Source organism: Phalacrocorax aristotelis, chromosome 30, assembly GCF_949628215.1.
Source record: "Phalacrocorax aristotelis chromosome 30, bGulAri2.1, whole genome shotgun sequence".
NCBI lineage: Eukaryota > Metazoa > Chordata > Aves > Suliformes > Phalacrocoracidae > Phalacrocorax > Phalacrocorax aristotelis.
In genome coordinates this window covers 459,464-476,222 of record NC_134305.1, presented here as the reverse complement: position 1 = coordinate 476,222, position 16,759 = coordinate 459,464, and the positions used below count along the sequence as shown (strand labels likewise).

General features: G+C 66.8%; 2 protein-coding genes across 3 annotated transcripts; both read left to right on the top strand.

Annotated features, from left to right (window-relative positions):
* Positions 1–1,008: 1,008 nt before the first annotated feature.
* On the top strand, positions 1,009–6,500 carry RTN2 (reticulon 2). The gene is given in 11 exon segments (XM_075076348.1): positions 1,009–1,155; positions 1,764–1,808; positions 1,910–1,951; positions 1,954–2,308; positions 2,609–2,740; positions 3,346–3,553; positions 4,538–4,676; positions 5,076–5,145; positions 5,701–5,747; positions 5,932–5,990; positions 6,285–6,500. Coding segments are annotated over 11 exon segments (1,146 nt in total). The 5' UTR covers positions 1,009–1,149; the 3' UTR covers positions 6,328–6,500.
* Positions 6,501–8,542: 2,042 nt separating this feature from the next.
* On the top strand, positions 8,543–14,747 carry FOSB (FosB proto-oncogene, AP-1 transcription factor subunit). Of its 2 annotated transcripts, XM_075076358.1 has the most exons (5): positions 8,544–9,676; positions 11,320–11,610; positions 11,715–11,822; positions 12,734–12,892; positions 13,062–14,747. In XM_075076358.1, exons 1-5 carry the CDS (start codon positions 9,551–9,553, stop codon positions 13,125–13,127), a joined length of 750 nt encoding a protein of 249 aa, XP_074932459.1. In that variant the 5' UTR covers positions 8,544–9,550; the 3' UTR covers positions 13,128–14,747. The 2 variants fall into 2 exon arrangements, with proteins under 2 accessions (XP_074932458.1, XP_074932459.1); XM_075076357.1 differs by having other exon boundaries at positions 8,543–9,676; positions 12,734–14,747.
* The last annotated feature ends 2,012 nt before the right edge of the window (positions 14,748–16,759 follow it).

Here is a 16,759-nt window from a genome sequence, read left to right as displayed (position 1 = left end):
TCACTGGGGGGGGCGCCCTGTACCCTCACTGCCCTCCCACCCTACCCCCTCCCCCCAGTCTCCACCCGCTGTCCTCCAAAGCTCTCCAGTTCTGGGGACTGGGGGCACTGGGAGGTACTGGGGAGGCTGTGGGAAGGTACTAGAGTCACTGGGAGGTAGCGGGGACTGTGGGAAATCTTGGGAGGGGGGCTCTAGCAGGGTACTGGGGGCACTGGGAGGTACTAAGGAGGCTCTGGGAGAGTCCTGAAGTCACTGGGAGGTACTGGGCGCTGTGGAAAATATTGGGGGGGCTCTGGCAGCATAATGGGGAGGCTCTGGGAAGTATTAGGGAGCTCTGGGAGGGTGCTGGGGGCACGGGGAGATACTGGGGGGCTCTGGGAGGGCAACGGGGAGCTCTGAGGTGATACTGGGGGCACTGGGAGGTCAGCGGGGGGCTCTAGGAGAGCACTGGGGGACTTTGACAGGTGCTGGGCGGCACTGGGGCATACTGGGGGGGTCTTGAAGGTACTGGGAAGATCTGGGAGTACCCAGGGACTCCGAGGGGTACCGGGGGGCTCTCGTGCCCGGTGCCGGTTCCCCGTATCGGTGCCCGGTGTCCGATGTCAGTGCCCGGTTCCCGGCTCTCCGGTGCGGCCCCGCCCTGAGCCCCGCCCGCCGCCGCCCCGCCCCGCCGCCGCCGCCGCCGCCCTTTGTCCGCCGCCGCCGCGGGCCTCGCCATGGCGCCGCGGTGATGCGCGGCGGGGCCGGCCCGAGGGCAACGGGGCCGAGGGCGACCGGGAGCCCCATGCGGGGGCCGCCGCCATGGGGCAGGTCCTGGGCTTCGCCCACTGCAGTACGCACCGGCACCGGGAACCGGGAGGGGCGGCGGCACCGGGAGGGGCCGGGAACGGGTAGAGGCGCCGGGGGTGGCCGGGGATGAGGGAACCGGGATGGGGGTACCGGGGATGGGGCGCTGGGAGGGGACAGGGGTGGGGGCACCGGGGATGGATGGGGGCTGCGGGGGTGGAGACTCCGGGGATGGGGAACCGGGAGGGTCCAGGTACGGAGGTAACCGGGGCGATGGCACCGGGAGGGGCCGAGGATGGAGGCACCGAGGATGGAGAGACCGGGAGCGGCCAGGCGTGGGGGTACCGGGGATGATGCACCGGGATGGAGGTACCAGGGATGGGGCACTGGGAGGGGCCGGGGATGCGGGAACCGGGAGTGGCCGGGGATGCGGGAACAGAGATGGGGCGCTGGGAGGCGCCGGGGCTCGGGGAACCGGGGCTGAGGACACTGGGGACGGGAGCACCGGGAGTGGTTGGGGATGAGGGAACTGGAATAGAGGCACGGGGGATGGAGGGACCGGGAGCGGCTGAGGATGGGGGTACCGGGGATGGAGGCACCAGGAGGGGCTGGAGACACAGGCACCTGGGATGGAGGGAGCAGGGATGGGGGCGCCAGGAGCAGCTGGGGATGGGGGCACCGGGATGGCACACCCAGGGTGGGAGTACGAGGGGCCAGGGATGAGGATACTGGGGATGTGGGTACCGGGAGGGTCCAGAGATGGAAGCACCGGGAGCATTGGGGGACAGGGACATGGGCCACCGGGTCAGGGCATGTCCAGCAGGTGGTGGTTACTGGGAGGGGGGACATAGGGACTGGGAGGTAGGAGCAGGCTGGGGGGCACAGCATGCACTAAGGGGACCCGAGTGCTGTGGGGGAGGGCAGCAGGGATGCAGCAGGGGCCTCACGCCCCCTCATCCCCACTGCTCCCCCCCCAGAAGAGGCTCCATCCACGGCCTCCACCACACCAGACTCCATGGAGGGTAAGCGAGGCAGATGCCTCCCATTTTGGGGTGCAACTTTGGGGGGGCATAGGGGTGGCCCGACCCCCCCTTGACCCCCCCAACACCACACCCCCCCGAAGGTGGCAATGAGGAGCCGGACTTCCCCCAGCTGCAGGCGGCACCGGAGCCCCCTGAGGAGGAAGAGGAGGATGAGGATGAAGACGGGGCAACGGTGGCAGGGGAGGGATCCTGGAGACCCCCCCGGGAACTCACCTTCTCCTACATTGCCTTTAGGGGAGGGGGTCCTCCCAACGAGCTGGGACCCCGCTGTCGCCGAGACTCCCGTCGGGGACGCACCCCCCGCCTGAGCTCGGGGCCCCCTGGGGGGTCCCCTCGGGGGCAGGACCCCCGCTTAGCTGCCAAGGCCCCCCCCAAGCGTCCTGAGGAGCCCCCGGCCCCTCCCGAGGAGGAGCTGGAGGTGGGGGGGGGCCTGCCAGAGTTGGGGGGCCCTGAGGCTGAGGATACCCTGATGAATCTGGGTATGGTGGGTCATGAGGGGGGGCTCAGAGTGATGGAGGACTGGGGGGCGGCATTTCGGGGCCATGGGGACCCGAGGCACCCTGGGGGTTCTGGGGGTCATGGGGAGTGTCCGGGAGGGCTTTGGGCAACGGGGGGTCCCCAAGGGGGTCTGGGGGCAACGTGTGATTGTGGATTACCCAAGGGAGGGCTGGGGGCAATGGGGGGTCGTGGGGTACCCAAGTGGGGGCTGGGGGCCATGGGGGGGGTCCCCAGGGGGTATCAGGGCAATGGGGCCCTGACCCCCCCCTTTCCCGCAACAGCAGCGTCCGCGGGCCCTCCCCCGCCTGCAGGGGGTGCCCCCCGACCGCCCCCCCCCGATCCTCCCCCAATCCCGGAACCACCGCCGGCGCCCCCCGACCGATCACCGAGCCCGCTGGGAGCCGATGTCCTGGGTGAGCGGCCAATCAGGGCCCGGGGGCACAGCCCGGGGGGGGGGCTCCGGCGGGGGGGGGGAGCGGGGGACCCAGGCGTCCGGTTGCAGGGTGGACCCGGGTGCCCGGGCGGGATTGGTGGCTAAAAATAGGGGTCGCGCCCCCCCAAAGTCCCGTGTCCCCTCCCTTCCCCTCCCCCCCCAGCAACACCCGCGGGAGCCATGGAGGGCCAAGGTGGGTGCGGGGGGCACACGGGGGGGGCACCCCGGGGGTGTGTGTGCTCCCCTTCTCCGCACCTGGGGCTGTCACTCGGGGTGGGGACAGCTGGGTGCTGGCGGGGGGGGGGCATTGGTGGGGGGTCATGGGGGCCCTGGAGAGGATACTGGGAGGCTCTGGGAGCGCTACAGAGGCTCGGGGGGGGCTCAAGGGAGCACTGGGGGAGGCACAGGGGAGCACTGGACAGACACTGGGAGCACCGAGGGGGCTCGGGGGGCGGGTACTGGGAGGTACTGAAGAGACACTGGGAGCTCTCTATGGACCCTGTGGGGCTCAAGGGGATAGTGGAGGGCACTGAGGAGCACTGGAAGGGTACTGGGAGCCCTGGGTGCATCACGGTGTCCCCACAGTGTGGGAGCTGCTGTACTGGCGGGCGCCAGGGCGGTCGGCACTGGCGCTGGTGGGGACACTGGGCACCCTGGGGTGCTTGGCACGGTTCAGCGCCATCAGCGTGGGCGCCTACGGAGCGCTGGCTGTGCTGGGAGTCACCCTGCCCCTGCGCCTGCATCGTGCTGCCCTGCGGGCGCTGCGCTGGCACCCACCCGAGCACCCCTGCAGGTGAGTGCCACCTTGGGGAGCCTCGCCGGGCTGTCACCGTCACCTTCCCGCTGCCATTCCCTGCCTGTCCCACTGCCTGTCACTGTCCCCACAGTGTGGGGTGGCACTGCCGTCCCTGTGGCACAGGGGGCCTCTGACATCCCTGTCCCCTTTCCCTGGGTGGCCCTGATGCCCAAGCCCCCACAGCATGGGGTGTCCCTGCCATCCCTGTCCCCATCCCACAGAGTGTCCTGCCATCCCTGTCCCCATGGCACGGGGTGTCCCTGCCATCCCTGTCCCCATCCCACAGAGAGTCCTGCTATCCCTGTCCCCACGGCATAGGGTGTCCCTGCCATACCTATCCCCATCCCACAGAGAGTCCTGCCATCCCTGTCCCCATCCCACAGAGAGTCCTGCCATCCCTGTCCCCACGGCATGGGGTGTCCCTGCCATCCCTGTCCCCATCCCACAGAGAGTCCTGCCATCCCTGTCCCCATGGCATGGGGTGTCCCTGCCATCCCTGTCCCCATCCCACAGAGAGTCCTGCCATCCCTGTCCCCATGGCATGGGGTGTCCCTGCCATCCCTGTCCCCATCCCACAGAGAGTCCTGCCATCCCTGTCCCCACGGCATGGGGTGTCCCTGCCATCCCTGTCCCCATCCCACAGAGAGTCCTGCCATCCCTGTCCCCACGGCATGGGGTGTCCCTGCCATCCCTGTCCCCATCCCACAGAGAGTCCTGCCATCCCTGTCCCCACGGCATGGGGTGTCCCTGCCATCCCTGTCCCCATCCCACAGAGAGTCCAGCCATCCCTGTCCCCATGGCATGGGGTGCTCCTGCTGTCCCCATCTTCACAACAAAGGGTGTCTCAGCAGTCCCCATCCCCACCCCATAGCATATCCCTGCCATCCCCACATCACAGGCTGTCCCTGCCATCCCCATTCTCACAGTGCTCCCTCCTGTCCCTGTGGTCCCCATCCCCATCCCATATCTGTCCCTGTGCAGGGTGCAGCCGGAGGGGGCTGTAGGGCTGAGCCCTGAGGAGCAGCAGCGCTGGGCCCAGCGCCTGGCCCGGCACCTCACCGCTGCCACCCGCACCCTTGCCCGCCTCTTCCTCGTCCACAGCCTCCCCGAGTCCCTCAAGGTGACCATCACTCCACATGGGGCTGGGGGCATTGGAGGACCCTGGGGGCATGGGGGGGCACTGGGGACATGGAGGACACCTGGGACGTGGGGATGTGGCAACACTGGGGGCATGGGGGGCACTGGGAACATGGGGGACACCTGCACCATGGGGCTGTGGGGACACTGGGGACACTGGGGGCTGGGGGATGCTGGGGACACAGGGGACTGGGAGGACACTGGAGGCATGGGGACACCAGAGCATGTGGGTCCAGGGGACACTGAGGGATGCAGGCATGGAGTGTCCCACAGGCACAAAGGCACAGGCGGTACTGGGACATGGGGCACAAGGACACTGGTGGCATGGGGGTCACCTGGGCGGTGACAGTGAGGGTGATGTGACACCGGGCTCTGGCTGCAGTTCGCCTTCTTGTTCTACCTGCTGACCTACGTGGGGGCCGTCTGCAACGGGCTGACGCTGCTGGGAGCGGGTATGGCACTGGACGGGGACGATGGCACAGGGACAGGGATGGCACGGGTAGGGGACGGGAATGGGGACAGGGACAGGGGATGGGGACAGGGCATTGGCATGGGAGACAACGGGCAGGGGATGGGACAGGGGATGGAGGACAGAGACAGGGATGGGGCATGGGAACAGGGACACGGGATAGGGGCCAGGGGATGGAGGACAGGGAACAGGGAGAGGGATGTGAGGTAAGGGACACGGGATGGGTATGGGGACAGGGACATGGGATAGGGGGCAGGGCATAGGGACAGAGCACAGGGATGGGGACGGGACAGCATGGGGCCTGGGGACAGGCACAGGGGCACTGGCTGGCAGGGGGACAGGGTGTGGATATGAATGGGGGACAAGGGGACAGGTGTAGGGGACACAAGTAGTGCCAGGGGACAGGGGGATGGCACAGGGATGGGGACACTAGGGGGATAGGGGACAGCCTGGGAACAGGGGCTTGAGGGGATGGGGATGTGGCATGGGGACAGGGGACGGGATGGGAACCTGGCCTGATGTGGCACTCCCTGCCCAGGCGTCATCTGCGCGTTCACCTTCCCCGTGCTCTACCGGCACCACCAGGTACGGGGACACAGGGATCGGGGAGGGCTGGGGACATGGGGGCTGAAGAGGGGGACACAGGGCTCTGGGGAGGGTTGGGGACATGAGGGGACATGGGGGCTGGAGAGGGGGACACGGTGTCTGGGGAGTGTCGAGGGGTACCCCTCTGCCGCCCCCCCCCCCCCCGTGTCCCTAATATCCCCAGGCCCAGATCGACCAGTATGTGAGTCTGGTGAGGAACCACCTGAGTCTCCTCCGAGCCAGGTGAGGGCAACCCCTGCCGCCCCAAAAACCATCCTGGGCACCCCAAAAATGTCCCAGGCTCCTCCCCAAACCACCCTACCCTGACATCCCACCCCTTCCCCCATCCTTGCACCCCAAAGCCCCCCTGCCCACCCCAAACCTGCCCCTGGGGCTGGGGCCCCCAAACCCAGCCCTGGGGTGCCCTCAAGGGTCTGAGGGTGTCCTGGGGGGGTTGGGGGTGCCCTCAGGGTGTCTGGGGGTGCCCCAGCCGAGTTGGGGTGTCCTGCCCTCCCCCCAAATCCTCTCTGCCCCTAGGATCCAGGCCAAGCTCCCAAGTGCCAAAGTGAAGCCGCAGTGACCCCCACACACCCCCCAAGGTGACAGCTGGGGGGGGTTGCTGGGGTCCCCCCACATCCCCCCCACCCTGCATGGGGTGTCACTCGAGGGGGGCAGGGGTTGTGTCATCCCCCGCCGTGTCCCCCCCTCCATGCAGGGAGGGCAGACACACTTTAATAAAAACTCTTGTGACAACCGGGTTTGATTGTGGAGGGGACATGGGGACACAGGGGTGGGGACACACACGTGGGGGGGGACAGGGATGTGGTGGGAGATGTGGGGGGATACAGGGTGACATGGCGGGCCACGGGACACAGGGGGCCGTGGGGACACGAGCTTGTGGGGGGACAACAGTGGGGCATGAGGGGCTGTAAGGGAACAGGGGGGACACGAGTGGACGGGGTGGGGGGCGGCACCGGGGAGTGTGTGTGTCCGTCCATCCCCCCTGCAGCCAGGTCGGGCTGTGGTGACTCAGCAGCCGGGGAATGGGGGGAGCCCGGACGCCTGGGTCCCCCCGAGTTGTGCCCCGTGTGCCCCTGCGTCCCTCCCCGCCCCGCGAAACGCGGGGAACCCCGCGGCGCAGGCCCCGCCCCCCGCCCGCCCTGCCCCCGCCCCCTTCGGCCTCGCCCCGCCCCCCCGTTGCCAAGAGCTCGCCGGTTGCTGCGCGACGTAAACAAAGGACGCCGGACGTGGTGACGTCAGGGGCATGGAACGCCGTCGCCGGGGCGACACGCGCCGTGTTTACTCCGGCCGCGGCGGCGGCACGTGGGGAGGGGAGGGGGGCACTGGGACACCGGGAGTGGGACACGGGGACCGGGACACCGGGGAGAGCCCGGCCGTGGCCCGGCACCGGGGACGGGACACCGGAGAGAGCCCGGCCGGGTCACCGGGGCTGGGACACCGGGACCGGAGATGGGACACTGGGGAGAGCCCGGCCGGGACACAGGGACCGAGACACCGGAGAGAGCCCGGCCGGGACACCGGGGCTGGGACATCGGAAGGAGCCTGGCCGGGAGACCGGGACCGGGAATGGGACACTGGGGAGAGCCCGGCTGGGACACCGGGGAGAGCCCGGCTGGGTCCCCGGGCCCGAGACACCGGAGACACCCCGGTCGGGACCCCGGGGACCGGGACGCTGGGGACAGTAACCCAGGGGCTGGGGACACCGGGCCCGCGGCCACCCGGCAGCGGGAGCCCCGGGCCGGGCCCCCAGGCTGGGGACAGCCGGCACCGGGGCCCTGGGGGCAGCAGGGGGGGCGGGAACACCCGGGGCTGCGCCCCCCTGCCCCGCCCCCCCGACTGGGGCGGGGCATGACTAATGACGGGGGGTGAGAATGAATGGGTGAGTGAATGAATGAATGAATGAATGGGCGTGGGAACTGCCCCCCCGTGCAGTCGCCGTGGCCCCGCCGTGACTCAGCGCCGGTTCCCGACGGTGACATCAGCCGTCGGTGTCGGCCCCGGTCCTGTAAAGGGACTGGGACCCCTCCCCGCACCCGCCAGGTGCTCCCGGCACCCCCAGTCCGGGACCCCTCCGCCGCCCCTTGGCCATCCCGGGAGCGCGCGGGATGGGGACCGTGGCCCCTGCATCCGGGTACCGGGAACAGCCCCCGGTGCACCACCACCGGGTACCGGAGAGTCCCCGGTGCCCTGTACCCCAGCCCCAGTGGCAACCCGGAGGTGGAAGAGGGTCCCATTGCCCCGGTACCGGGAGCCCCCGGTGCTCTGCAGTCCGGTACCGGTAAATACCCCAGAGGAGAAGTTCATGGGGCCCAGGACGGGGCTCCCCATACCGGGACCTCGCCCCGGTGCTCTGCAGTCTGGTACCGGTAACACCCCGGGGGAAAATTCCCAGTGCCCCGATCCTGGTCCCCCCTTCGGTGATTCCCTGCCCGGTTCCGGTAACACCGCAGGAGCTGTTCCCATCGCTCCGGTACCGGCTCTGCAGTCCGGTCCCGGTTCCCCCGCCGCTACCGGGACCGCCCCACCCCCCACCCCGGGACGGTCCTTTGGGCCGCGGCGCCACGTGCTGGGGGGTCCCGGGGGGGTGGGGGGGGGTCACCGGGGGGTTACCGCGGGGGTTACCGGCGGTGCGGGACCCTCGCCCCGGACGGTTCAGGCCGTTTCTAGAACCGCGGCGCCCGTTTCTATTAATACGCGTTTCGGCGGCGGCGGCGGCGGCGAAGGGATTCCCTGTGACGTCATTGCTAGGATACCAAACAAACACTCCGAGACAAGCCCATATATGGCTAATTGCGTCACAGGAACTCCGGAGGGGCGGGGCGAGGGATCCCCCCCGTTCCCCGCCCGCCGCGGAGCCTCTTAACGGCGGCGGCGGCTCCCGGGGCCGCAGAACGACAAGCGGCAACAGCGGCGACGGCGGCTGCGGGGTCCCGGGGGTCCCGGAGCGGCGGCGGCAGGCGTGACGTCAGCGCAGGGGGCGGGGCGCCGCCGTATAAAGCGCGGCGCGGCGGTGAGCACTTCATTCATAAAAAGCGGAGACCGGGGAAAGCGGCGGGAGCGTCACCGGCACTTTGCACCGGCGGAGCGGATGTATCGGGGATCGTAGCGGCTGAACCGTAGCCTGGGAAGGGATTTACCGGACCTTATAGCGGCTCACCGGGACTTTGCACCGGCGAACTAGAGCCTGGGAAGGCGTGTATTGGGGCTTATAGCGGCGAATCGGGACTTTGCACCGGAGAACAGGAGCCTGGGAACGGATGCACCGGGGTTTGTAGAGGCGCACCGGGACTTCGTACCGGAGAACCGGAGCCTAGGACGGATGCACCGGGGTTTATAGCGGTGCACCGGGGCTTTGTGGCGGCGAACCGGAGCCTGGGACGGACACACCGGGGCTTGTAGCAGCGAACCGGAGCCTGGGACGGCTGCGCCGGGACTTTGTACCCGCGAACCGGGGGTTGTAGAGGCGCACCGGCGCCTCGCACGGATGAGCCGGGGCTTATAGCGGCGAACCGGAGCTCGTAGTGGCGCACCGGGACTTTGCACCAGCGAACCGGAGCCTGGGCCGGACACACCGAGGCTCGTAGCAGCACACCGCGACTTCCCACGGGACGGCAGAGCGGAGCGGCACCCTCGTACCGAGAGACTCCCCCCGCCTCCGCCGCCGAAACCGACCCCTAGCTCGGCGCGGGGGAGAGAGGGGCGGGGGCGCTCGGTAAAGCGGGATGCCGGTAGCCTGACCCGCAGCCTTGGCGTGGCGGGGCGGCCCCCGCGCCCCCGGGGCCATGTACCAGGGCTTCCCCGGTGACTACGACTCGGGGTCTCGCTGCAGCTCCTCGCCCTCGGCCGAGTCCCAGTACCTCTCCTCGGTCGACTCCTTCGGGAGCCCGGCGGCGGCGGCGGCCGCGCAGGTGAGTCCCGCCCCGCGCCGCCAGGGGGAGGCGGGCGGTGGCGCCGAGGGGGCGGGGTCGTGCGTAAACGCGTGACGCGTTGGAACCCTCCGTGATGACGCGGCGCGAGCGGGGCGCGCGCGGGTTTATTTTGGAACGCGGCGGCCGCCCCCTGTTGCTAAGGGCGGGGGAGGGGGGACGGGACGCGCGTGGGGGACACGCCCCCTCGCTGCGTGGCCACGCCCGCCGCGCGGAGTCGCCACGCCCCCGCGCTGCTGCGGCGGGTGGTAGCGCGGTTGCGGGTCATCCCACGCGTGAACCGGGGCCGGGGGTGCTTAGTGCTCCCCTCCCGCTCCGGTGCGACCGGGGGGCCGGTTCGTGGTCGGTTCAGGCCCCATCCCGTGGAAATGGCGCGGGGGCGTGGATGGACACGATGCGATGCACCACCCCCCCCGCACCCCCAGCTCCCGGTGCAGCTGTGGGGGCGGGATATAATACATAACCCCCGCGTCCCTGTCATCCGGGAAGGGGGGCTCAGAGCCCCCACCCCCCAGAGTTTCATGTGGGATTTGAGTCCTGGTATGATTTGGGGGGTCTCCTCAGTGCCCCCCCCCCCCCCCCCCCCCCCAGCTCCATGTGGGATTTGGGTCCTGGTGTGATTTGGGGGGGGTCCCCTACTGAGGGGACCCCCCAATGCCCTCCGGTGCTCCAGCAGTGTGCAAGGTCCTGGTGCAAAGGGGGGGATGTCCTGGTGCAGTGAGGGAGGTGCTGCCGGCTGCAAACAGCTGGAGGTAGAAAGGGTGCCCCTGGTAGGGGTGGGGGCACCCTGAGTTGAGTGCTGGGGCCCCTTGGGTGCTGGGGTCGGGGGCGGGTTGTACATTAGCGCACGAGTGTGGGGGCCCTTGTGCAACAGTGGCGGGGGGCTCCTGCATGTGGGTGCCAGGTGACAGGGAGCCTTGCACATGGGTGCCAGGGGCACGAGGGCTTTGTGCATCAGTACCAGGGAGCCTCGCACATGGGTGCCAGGGGCACGAGGTTGTTACACAGTGGCACAGGGAGCTCTTGAGTGTCTGTGCCAGGGGCACGAGCGCATCGTGTCTTGGTGTCTGGAAGGACTTGCACGTGGGTGCCAGGGGACAGGGAGGCTCATGTGTTGGTGCCAGGGCACAAGGGTGTCGTGCATTGGTGTCCGGAAGGCCTTGCACGTTGGTGCCAGGGACCTGAGGGCCTTGCACATGGGTGATGGGGCATGAGGGTGTCGTGCATCAGTGCCAGAGAGCTTTTGCAGGTCAGGGACAGGGATCGTCCTGCATCGGTGCCAGGGAGCTCTTGCATGTTGGTGCCAGGGCATGAGGGCATTGTGTGTCTGTGCTGGGGAGCTCTTGCCTGCCAGTGCCAGAGGACAGGGAGTCTTGAGCATTGGTGCTGGGGACCTCGTCCTCAGTGGACGGAGCAACTGGCATGTTGGTGCTGGGGCACAAGGGCATCGCGCACCAGGGGCCTCTTGCACGTTGGTGCAATTGAGGGCATTGTACATCAGTGCTGGGGAGCTCTTGCATGTGGTGCTGGGGGCACAAGGCCCTCATGCAGGGTGGGAGGGTGGCAGTGCCAGCCTACCCATAGGTGCTGCTGGGCAGGGACTGACCCCCTCCCCATCTCTGCAGGAGTGCAGCGGCCTGGGGGACATGCCTGGCTCCTTTGTGCCCACGGTGACGGCCATCACCACCAGCCAGGACCTGCAGTGGCTGGTGCAGCCCACCCTCATCTCCTCGGTGGCCCAGTCGCAGCCCCTGGGGGCACCCATGGCGCACCCCCCACCCACTGCCCCTGTTGATCCCTATGACCTCCCGGGACCCAGCTACTCCACGCCAGGCATGGGTGCCTTCGCCACAGGGCCGGCGGCACCACCAGCACGTCCCACCCGTGCCCGGCCCCGGCGCAGCCGTGAGGAGACGGTGAGTGGTGTCCCTGCCCTGTGGGTGGGTGGGGGAGACCCAGAGGGTGGTGGGACATTGGGGACATGGGTGGCAGCCGGCTGATGCTCCTGTTCCTCTGGCAGCTGACACCGGAGGAGGAGGAGAAGCGCCGGGTGCGGCGGGAGAGGAACAAGTTGGCAGCAGCGAAGTGCCGTAACCGACGCCGGGAGCTGACGGATCGGCTGCAGGCGGTGAGTGCTCGGGGGCGTGCTGGGGGTGGTGGTGTTGCTGCAGCTGGGGATGCCTGAGGGGGACAGTAGCAGCTCTCTGGGATGGGATGGTCATGTCCCCAACAGCTGGGGACACTGTGGGGGCGATGGGTTAATGTCTATAGGGGCAGGTCCCTGGGGATGTTTGGGAACAGTGATGACCCCATGGCTATGAATATTGGAAGGGGACAGTTGACTTGGGCTTGTTGGAAGGGGACAGCTTGATGCCTATGGAGCAGATGGGGACAGTTGTGTCCCCAGGACCAAGGGACACTCGAAGGGGATGATGATGAAGCCCTCAGAGCTGAGGACTTCACAGGGGGACAGACTGATGCCTGTAGACCCTGATTCCAGGGAGCTGGGCACATAAGACGGGGACAGCGGTGTCCCCAGGACCAAGGGACACTGGATGGGGATGATGTCCCCAGGACCAGTCTTTGTTGGAGGGGACAGATGGATGCCTATGGGTGCACATCCTGGGGGGCTCGGGATGCTGGATGGGTATAACAGTGTCCCCAGGATGAAGGGACACTGGAAGCAGATGATGATGTCCCTGGGAGCTGGGGACATCAGAGGGGAAGATGGTAGGGGGACAATGCTGTCCCCAGGAGCAGGGATACTGAAGGGGAACAGATGGAGACCTGTGGATGCTGGAGGGGGACAATGCCACCCCCAGGAACCAGGGACATTGGAGGAGGACACAAGGATGCTGGAGGGAGATGATGACATCCCCAGGAGCAGGAGACATCAGCAAGGGATGAATGGACACCTGGGGGTGCTGGAGGGAGGGAAGGTCATCCTGGAGGCCATGGGAGGGTGATATCCCCAGGGTTGGGGTGGGGGACAGTGGCATCCCCTGCAGCCCATCTCACTCCACCCCACCACCACCCCAGGAGACAGACCAGCTGGAGGAGGAGAAAGCTGAGCTGGAGTCAGAGATAGCCGAGCTGCAGAAGGAGAAGGAACGGCTGGAGTTTGTCCTGGTGGCCCACGCCCCCGCCTGCAAGCTCCCCTTCGAGGATGTCGGCTCCTTGGGTGCCGGCCCCGCCGAGGTGAGCACCCTGGGCAAGGAAGAGCCGGCGGGGACCGTCGCCTTCCTGCCCCCGGGTCCTTTCCAGCCGAGCGCCCAGGGCCCCTTCCCCAGCTGCTGCTTCGCACCCGGGGTCCCCTCGGGGCCACCTAACCCATCCTATACGTCTTCGTTTGTGTTCACCCACCCAGAGGGAGCCACCTGCGGAGCCTCGCATCAGCGGAGCAGCAGCAGCGACCAGTCCTCGGACTCCTTGAATTCTCCCTCGCTCCTCGCGTTGTGAACGGGGTCCCCTCCCAAAAACAGGCACCTCCTCCCTCCCCGGGTGGTGTATTTTTGTGGATTTTGGCTTTTTTCTCCCCCTTTTTTTGGATCACTTGGCCTAGGGGTTGGGGTGTTGGTGAGGTTGAAAGGCAGCTTTGGTGCCTGGATGTGGAGTGTCAGTGATGGGGCCAGTGTGTTGGAGGTGTCCATGGTGTGTCTCCATCAATCCTGCGGCATCCTGGCCGCTTTAGAGGTGTATGGTCCCCATCATCTCATGGGAGTTCCTGCAGCATCTCCATCCCTTTGGAGATGTTCCTGCCCAACTTCCACCACCCGGGGAAGGCTCTTGTGGTGTCTCCATCACCTTAGAGGTGTCTGTCCCCAATCCCCGTTGTCCCATGGGGCTTTATGCAACATCTCCATCGCTTTGGAGATATTCCTGCTCAACTTCCATCCACCTGGGAAGGTCCTTTTGTTGTCTCCATTGCCTTAGAGGTGTCCATGTCTGATCCACACCATCCCATGGGGCTTTACATAGCATCTCCACCCCTTTGGAGATGTCCCTGCCTGATTTCCACCACCCTGGGAATGTCCCTGTGGTGTCTTCATCACCTTAGAGGTGTCCACACCTGATCCCCATCACCCCATGGGGATTCATGCTGCATCTCCTTCACTTTGGAGATGCCCATGCTTGATCTCAATCACCCCAGAAAAGTCCCTGTGGCATCTATGACACCTTTGAGGTGTCTCTGCCTGAATTCTGTTGTCCTGGGGGGGCGTCCCTGTGCCATCTCCATAGCTTTGGAGATGTCCATACTGTATCTTCCTCACCCTGGGAAGGTCCCTGTGTCATTTCTGTTACACTGGAGATGTATCTGTCATCTCCATCATCCCAGGAGGGGGTCCATGTGGCCTGTCCTTCATCCTAGAGGTGTCCATGCCACATCTCCCTTGGAGAGTCCCTGTGGCACCTTCATCACCTTAAAGGTGATTGTGCCACAGCTGCACCATCCCGTGGGGTCTTTGCAGTATCTCCCTCACCCTGGAGATGTCTCTGCTGTGTCCCCATTGCCCCGGGGGGGGTGTCCTTTGTCCTTACAGCATCTCCATTACCCTGGAGGTGCCCTTGCTAAATCTCCATCACCCTGGGGGGGGCCCATGTGCTGTCTCCATCCCCCCCATGGTGTCCATGCTCCATGTCCCCATCCTCCTCAGGGGTCCCAGCCCCACTGCTGATGCTGGGTCTCCAGGTGACCTCTCCAGCACCCACAATGTTGGGTGGGCTCCCATCCTGCTTGTCCCCCACCCAACTGTGAACAGCTCTGCCCCGTCCACCCTCCCTGCACGGGTCCTGCCGGTGGCTCCGGTGTCCCAACCCCGTGCCATCCCTATCTTGTGACCAAGCTTCGCCAGCGTTGACTCTGTCCTCTCTCTATATTATATATATTTTTTTGTTGTGTGGGGCTGCCAGCCCCCGGGAGATGTTTAATTTTTTATTATTATTATTATTATTATTGCCTGTGCTGTATTTGTGACTGTTCCGGGGCCGGCTTGTCCCCTGCGTCCGTGCTCGACTCAACCCAACGTGGCCAATAAAGCAGCTTCGGATCGGCCCCCCCGTCTCTCCTTTCTTGCCAGAAGGGTGGCACCAGATGGGTCCCCACCCATGGCCACCAAGGGCTTCTTGGGTTGGAGCTCTCCTGGGTATGGGGAGGCTGGGGCTGGAGGAGCTTCCCCGGTCGTGGGGACCTTGGGAACAGGGAGCACCCAGGTGCTGAAGCCATGAGGGTGCTGAAGCCTGGGTCACAAGGAGCTTCGGGGGCTGTGGAGCCCTGGGGTGAGGCGTCCTTGAGTAGGGGGAGCCGTGGGAACCGGGGGGGGTGTGCCTCCCCATTGGTCCATCTACCTGCCAATCAACTGTAAAGATGGGCGGGCCTTGCGCATCCTGCAGTCCTGCGGGTGGCCGCCAGGGGGAGGCAGCACCAAGGGGTGGGGGGGCCACCGGGTCGGCGAGAGAGACACTGCTCAATATGGGAGGGGTCCTTGCCCAGTTTGGGGGGTTCCGTTCCAATTTTGGGGCGTCCCTGCCCGGTTTAAGGTACACTGCTCATTTTGAGAGGGGTCCTTGTCCGGTTTTGCTGTGTCTCTGCCCGGTTTGGGGTATGCTGCTCAATTTGAGGGGGGGTCCTTTCCTAATTTTGGGGTGTGTCTGCCCAGTCTGGGGGTCCCCTGTCTGGATAGGTGACATAGGAGCGGCTATGTTGGCCATGCCGGGTTGGGTGGGGGTCCCCCTGGCCCCCCCCAGCCCTGCGGCGGTGGGGGGTTGTTTCCTTCCTTCCCCAAGGCCTTGACGTCAGGCACCCAGTGATTCACGCTGGGGCTGGCACGCGCCAGGACACACCGGGACATGCCAGGACACGCTGGGATGCCCTGGGGTGGGTGTCATCCCCCCGTGCCCAGGGATGCACTCGGGGACTGTGGGGACAACGTGGGTCCATGTCCCTGCGTGGTGACATCCTTATCCCCATGTGTCCCCACATGGTCCTGTTGCCTGGGCATGGTGACATCCCTGTCCCCATTTATCTGGGCATGGTGACATCCCTGCCCCCATGTGTCCCTGCATGGTCCTCTACATGTCTCCATGCTTCCAGATGTGGTGACATCCTTCTCCCCATTTACCTGGGCATGGTGACACCCCTGTCCTCACACTCCCATCCCTGTGCCACCCCCTGAATGCCATCTCACGTCCTGTCCCTGTGCAGGGGCCGCTCCTGTCCCCCAGCAGGTCTCCCTGTCCCTTCCCGCCGCCCCCACCCGACGCTGCCGCTTCCTCCCCCGCCGCCGCTGTCCCCTTCCCACGGCACGGGGGACGGTGACCCTGGCCCTGCTCCCGCCGCGGCCGCGCCGGGGCCACTTATTTTTAGCCTTCGCTCCTTCCTGGCCGGATCCAGCACTCGCCTATTTTTGACACAGCGGGGGGGGGGGGAGGGAGGGCACACAGTGGCCTCATCCATGGCCCCCCCAGGATGCGTTGAGACCTGACAAGCTTGTGACAGTGGTGGGTGATGATGCTCTGGGGGTGGTGGGTGGCAGAAGGGACTTGGGGGTGGCTGTATCCTGTGGTGTTCTCCCTCCCCCCCCCCATTTTTCAGAGCAGGGGGACAGGGTGTCCCACGAGGCACTGGATCCAGGCGCCAAGGTGGGGTGGGGCGGGATGGACCGGGGCCAGGGTGGCTCCCCCCCCCCAGGCCCGATCCTGCCCTTGGCCAAGCCATGCTGTCCCCAACACTCTGCCACCGTCAGGTCCAGACCATGCCGGGAAAGGCTATCATGTTGCCCTGTCCTCCCCCCGCAGTGGCTTCCCGGCGAAGCACCGGCAGCCCTTTCCTTCCTCCCCTCCCCGGAGCGGCCACTGCGGGACAGGGCCTCACACGAGCAACCAGCTCCCGCACTGGAACAGCCCCGCGTCCTCTGTCCCCTGTGCATGGGGACAGCCCTTGTCCCCCAGGCCCTGTGCACGAGGTGGCCCCGTGTCCCCTGTCCCCAAGCACGGGGCGGCCCCATGTCCCTGTGCACGTGGACCTGGAGCAAGAGCAAAGGATGAGGACTGGCTCCAGCGTTAATT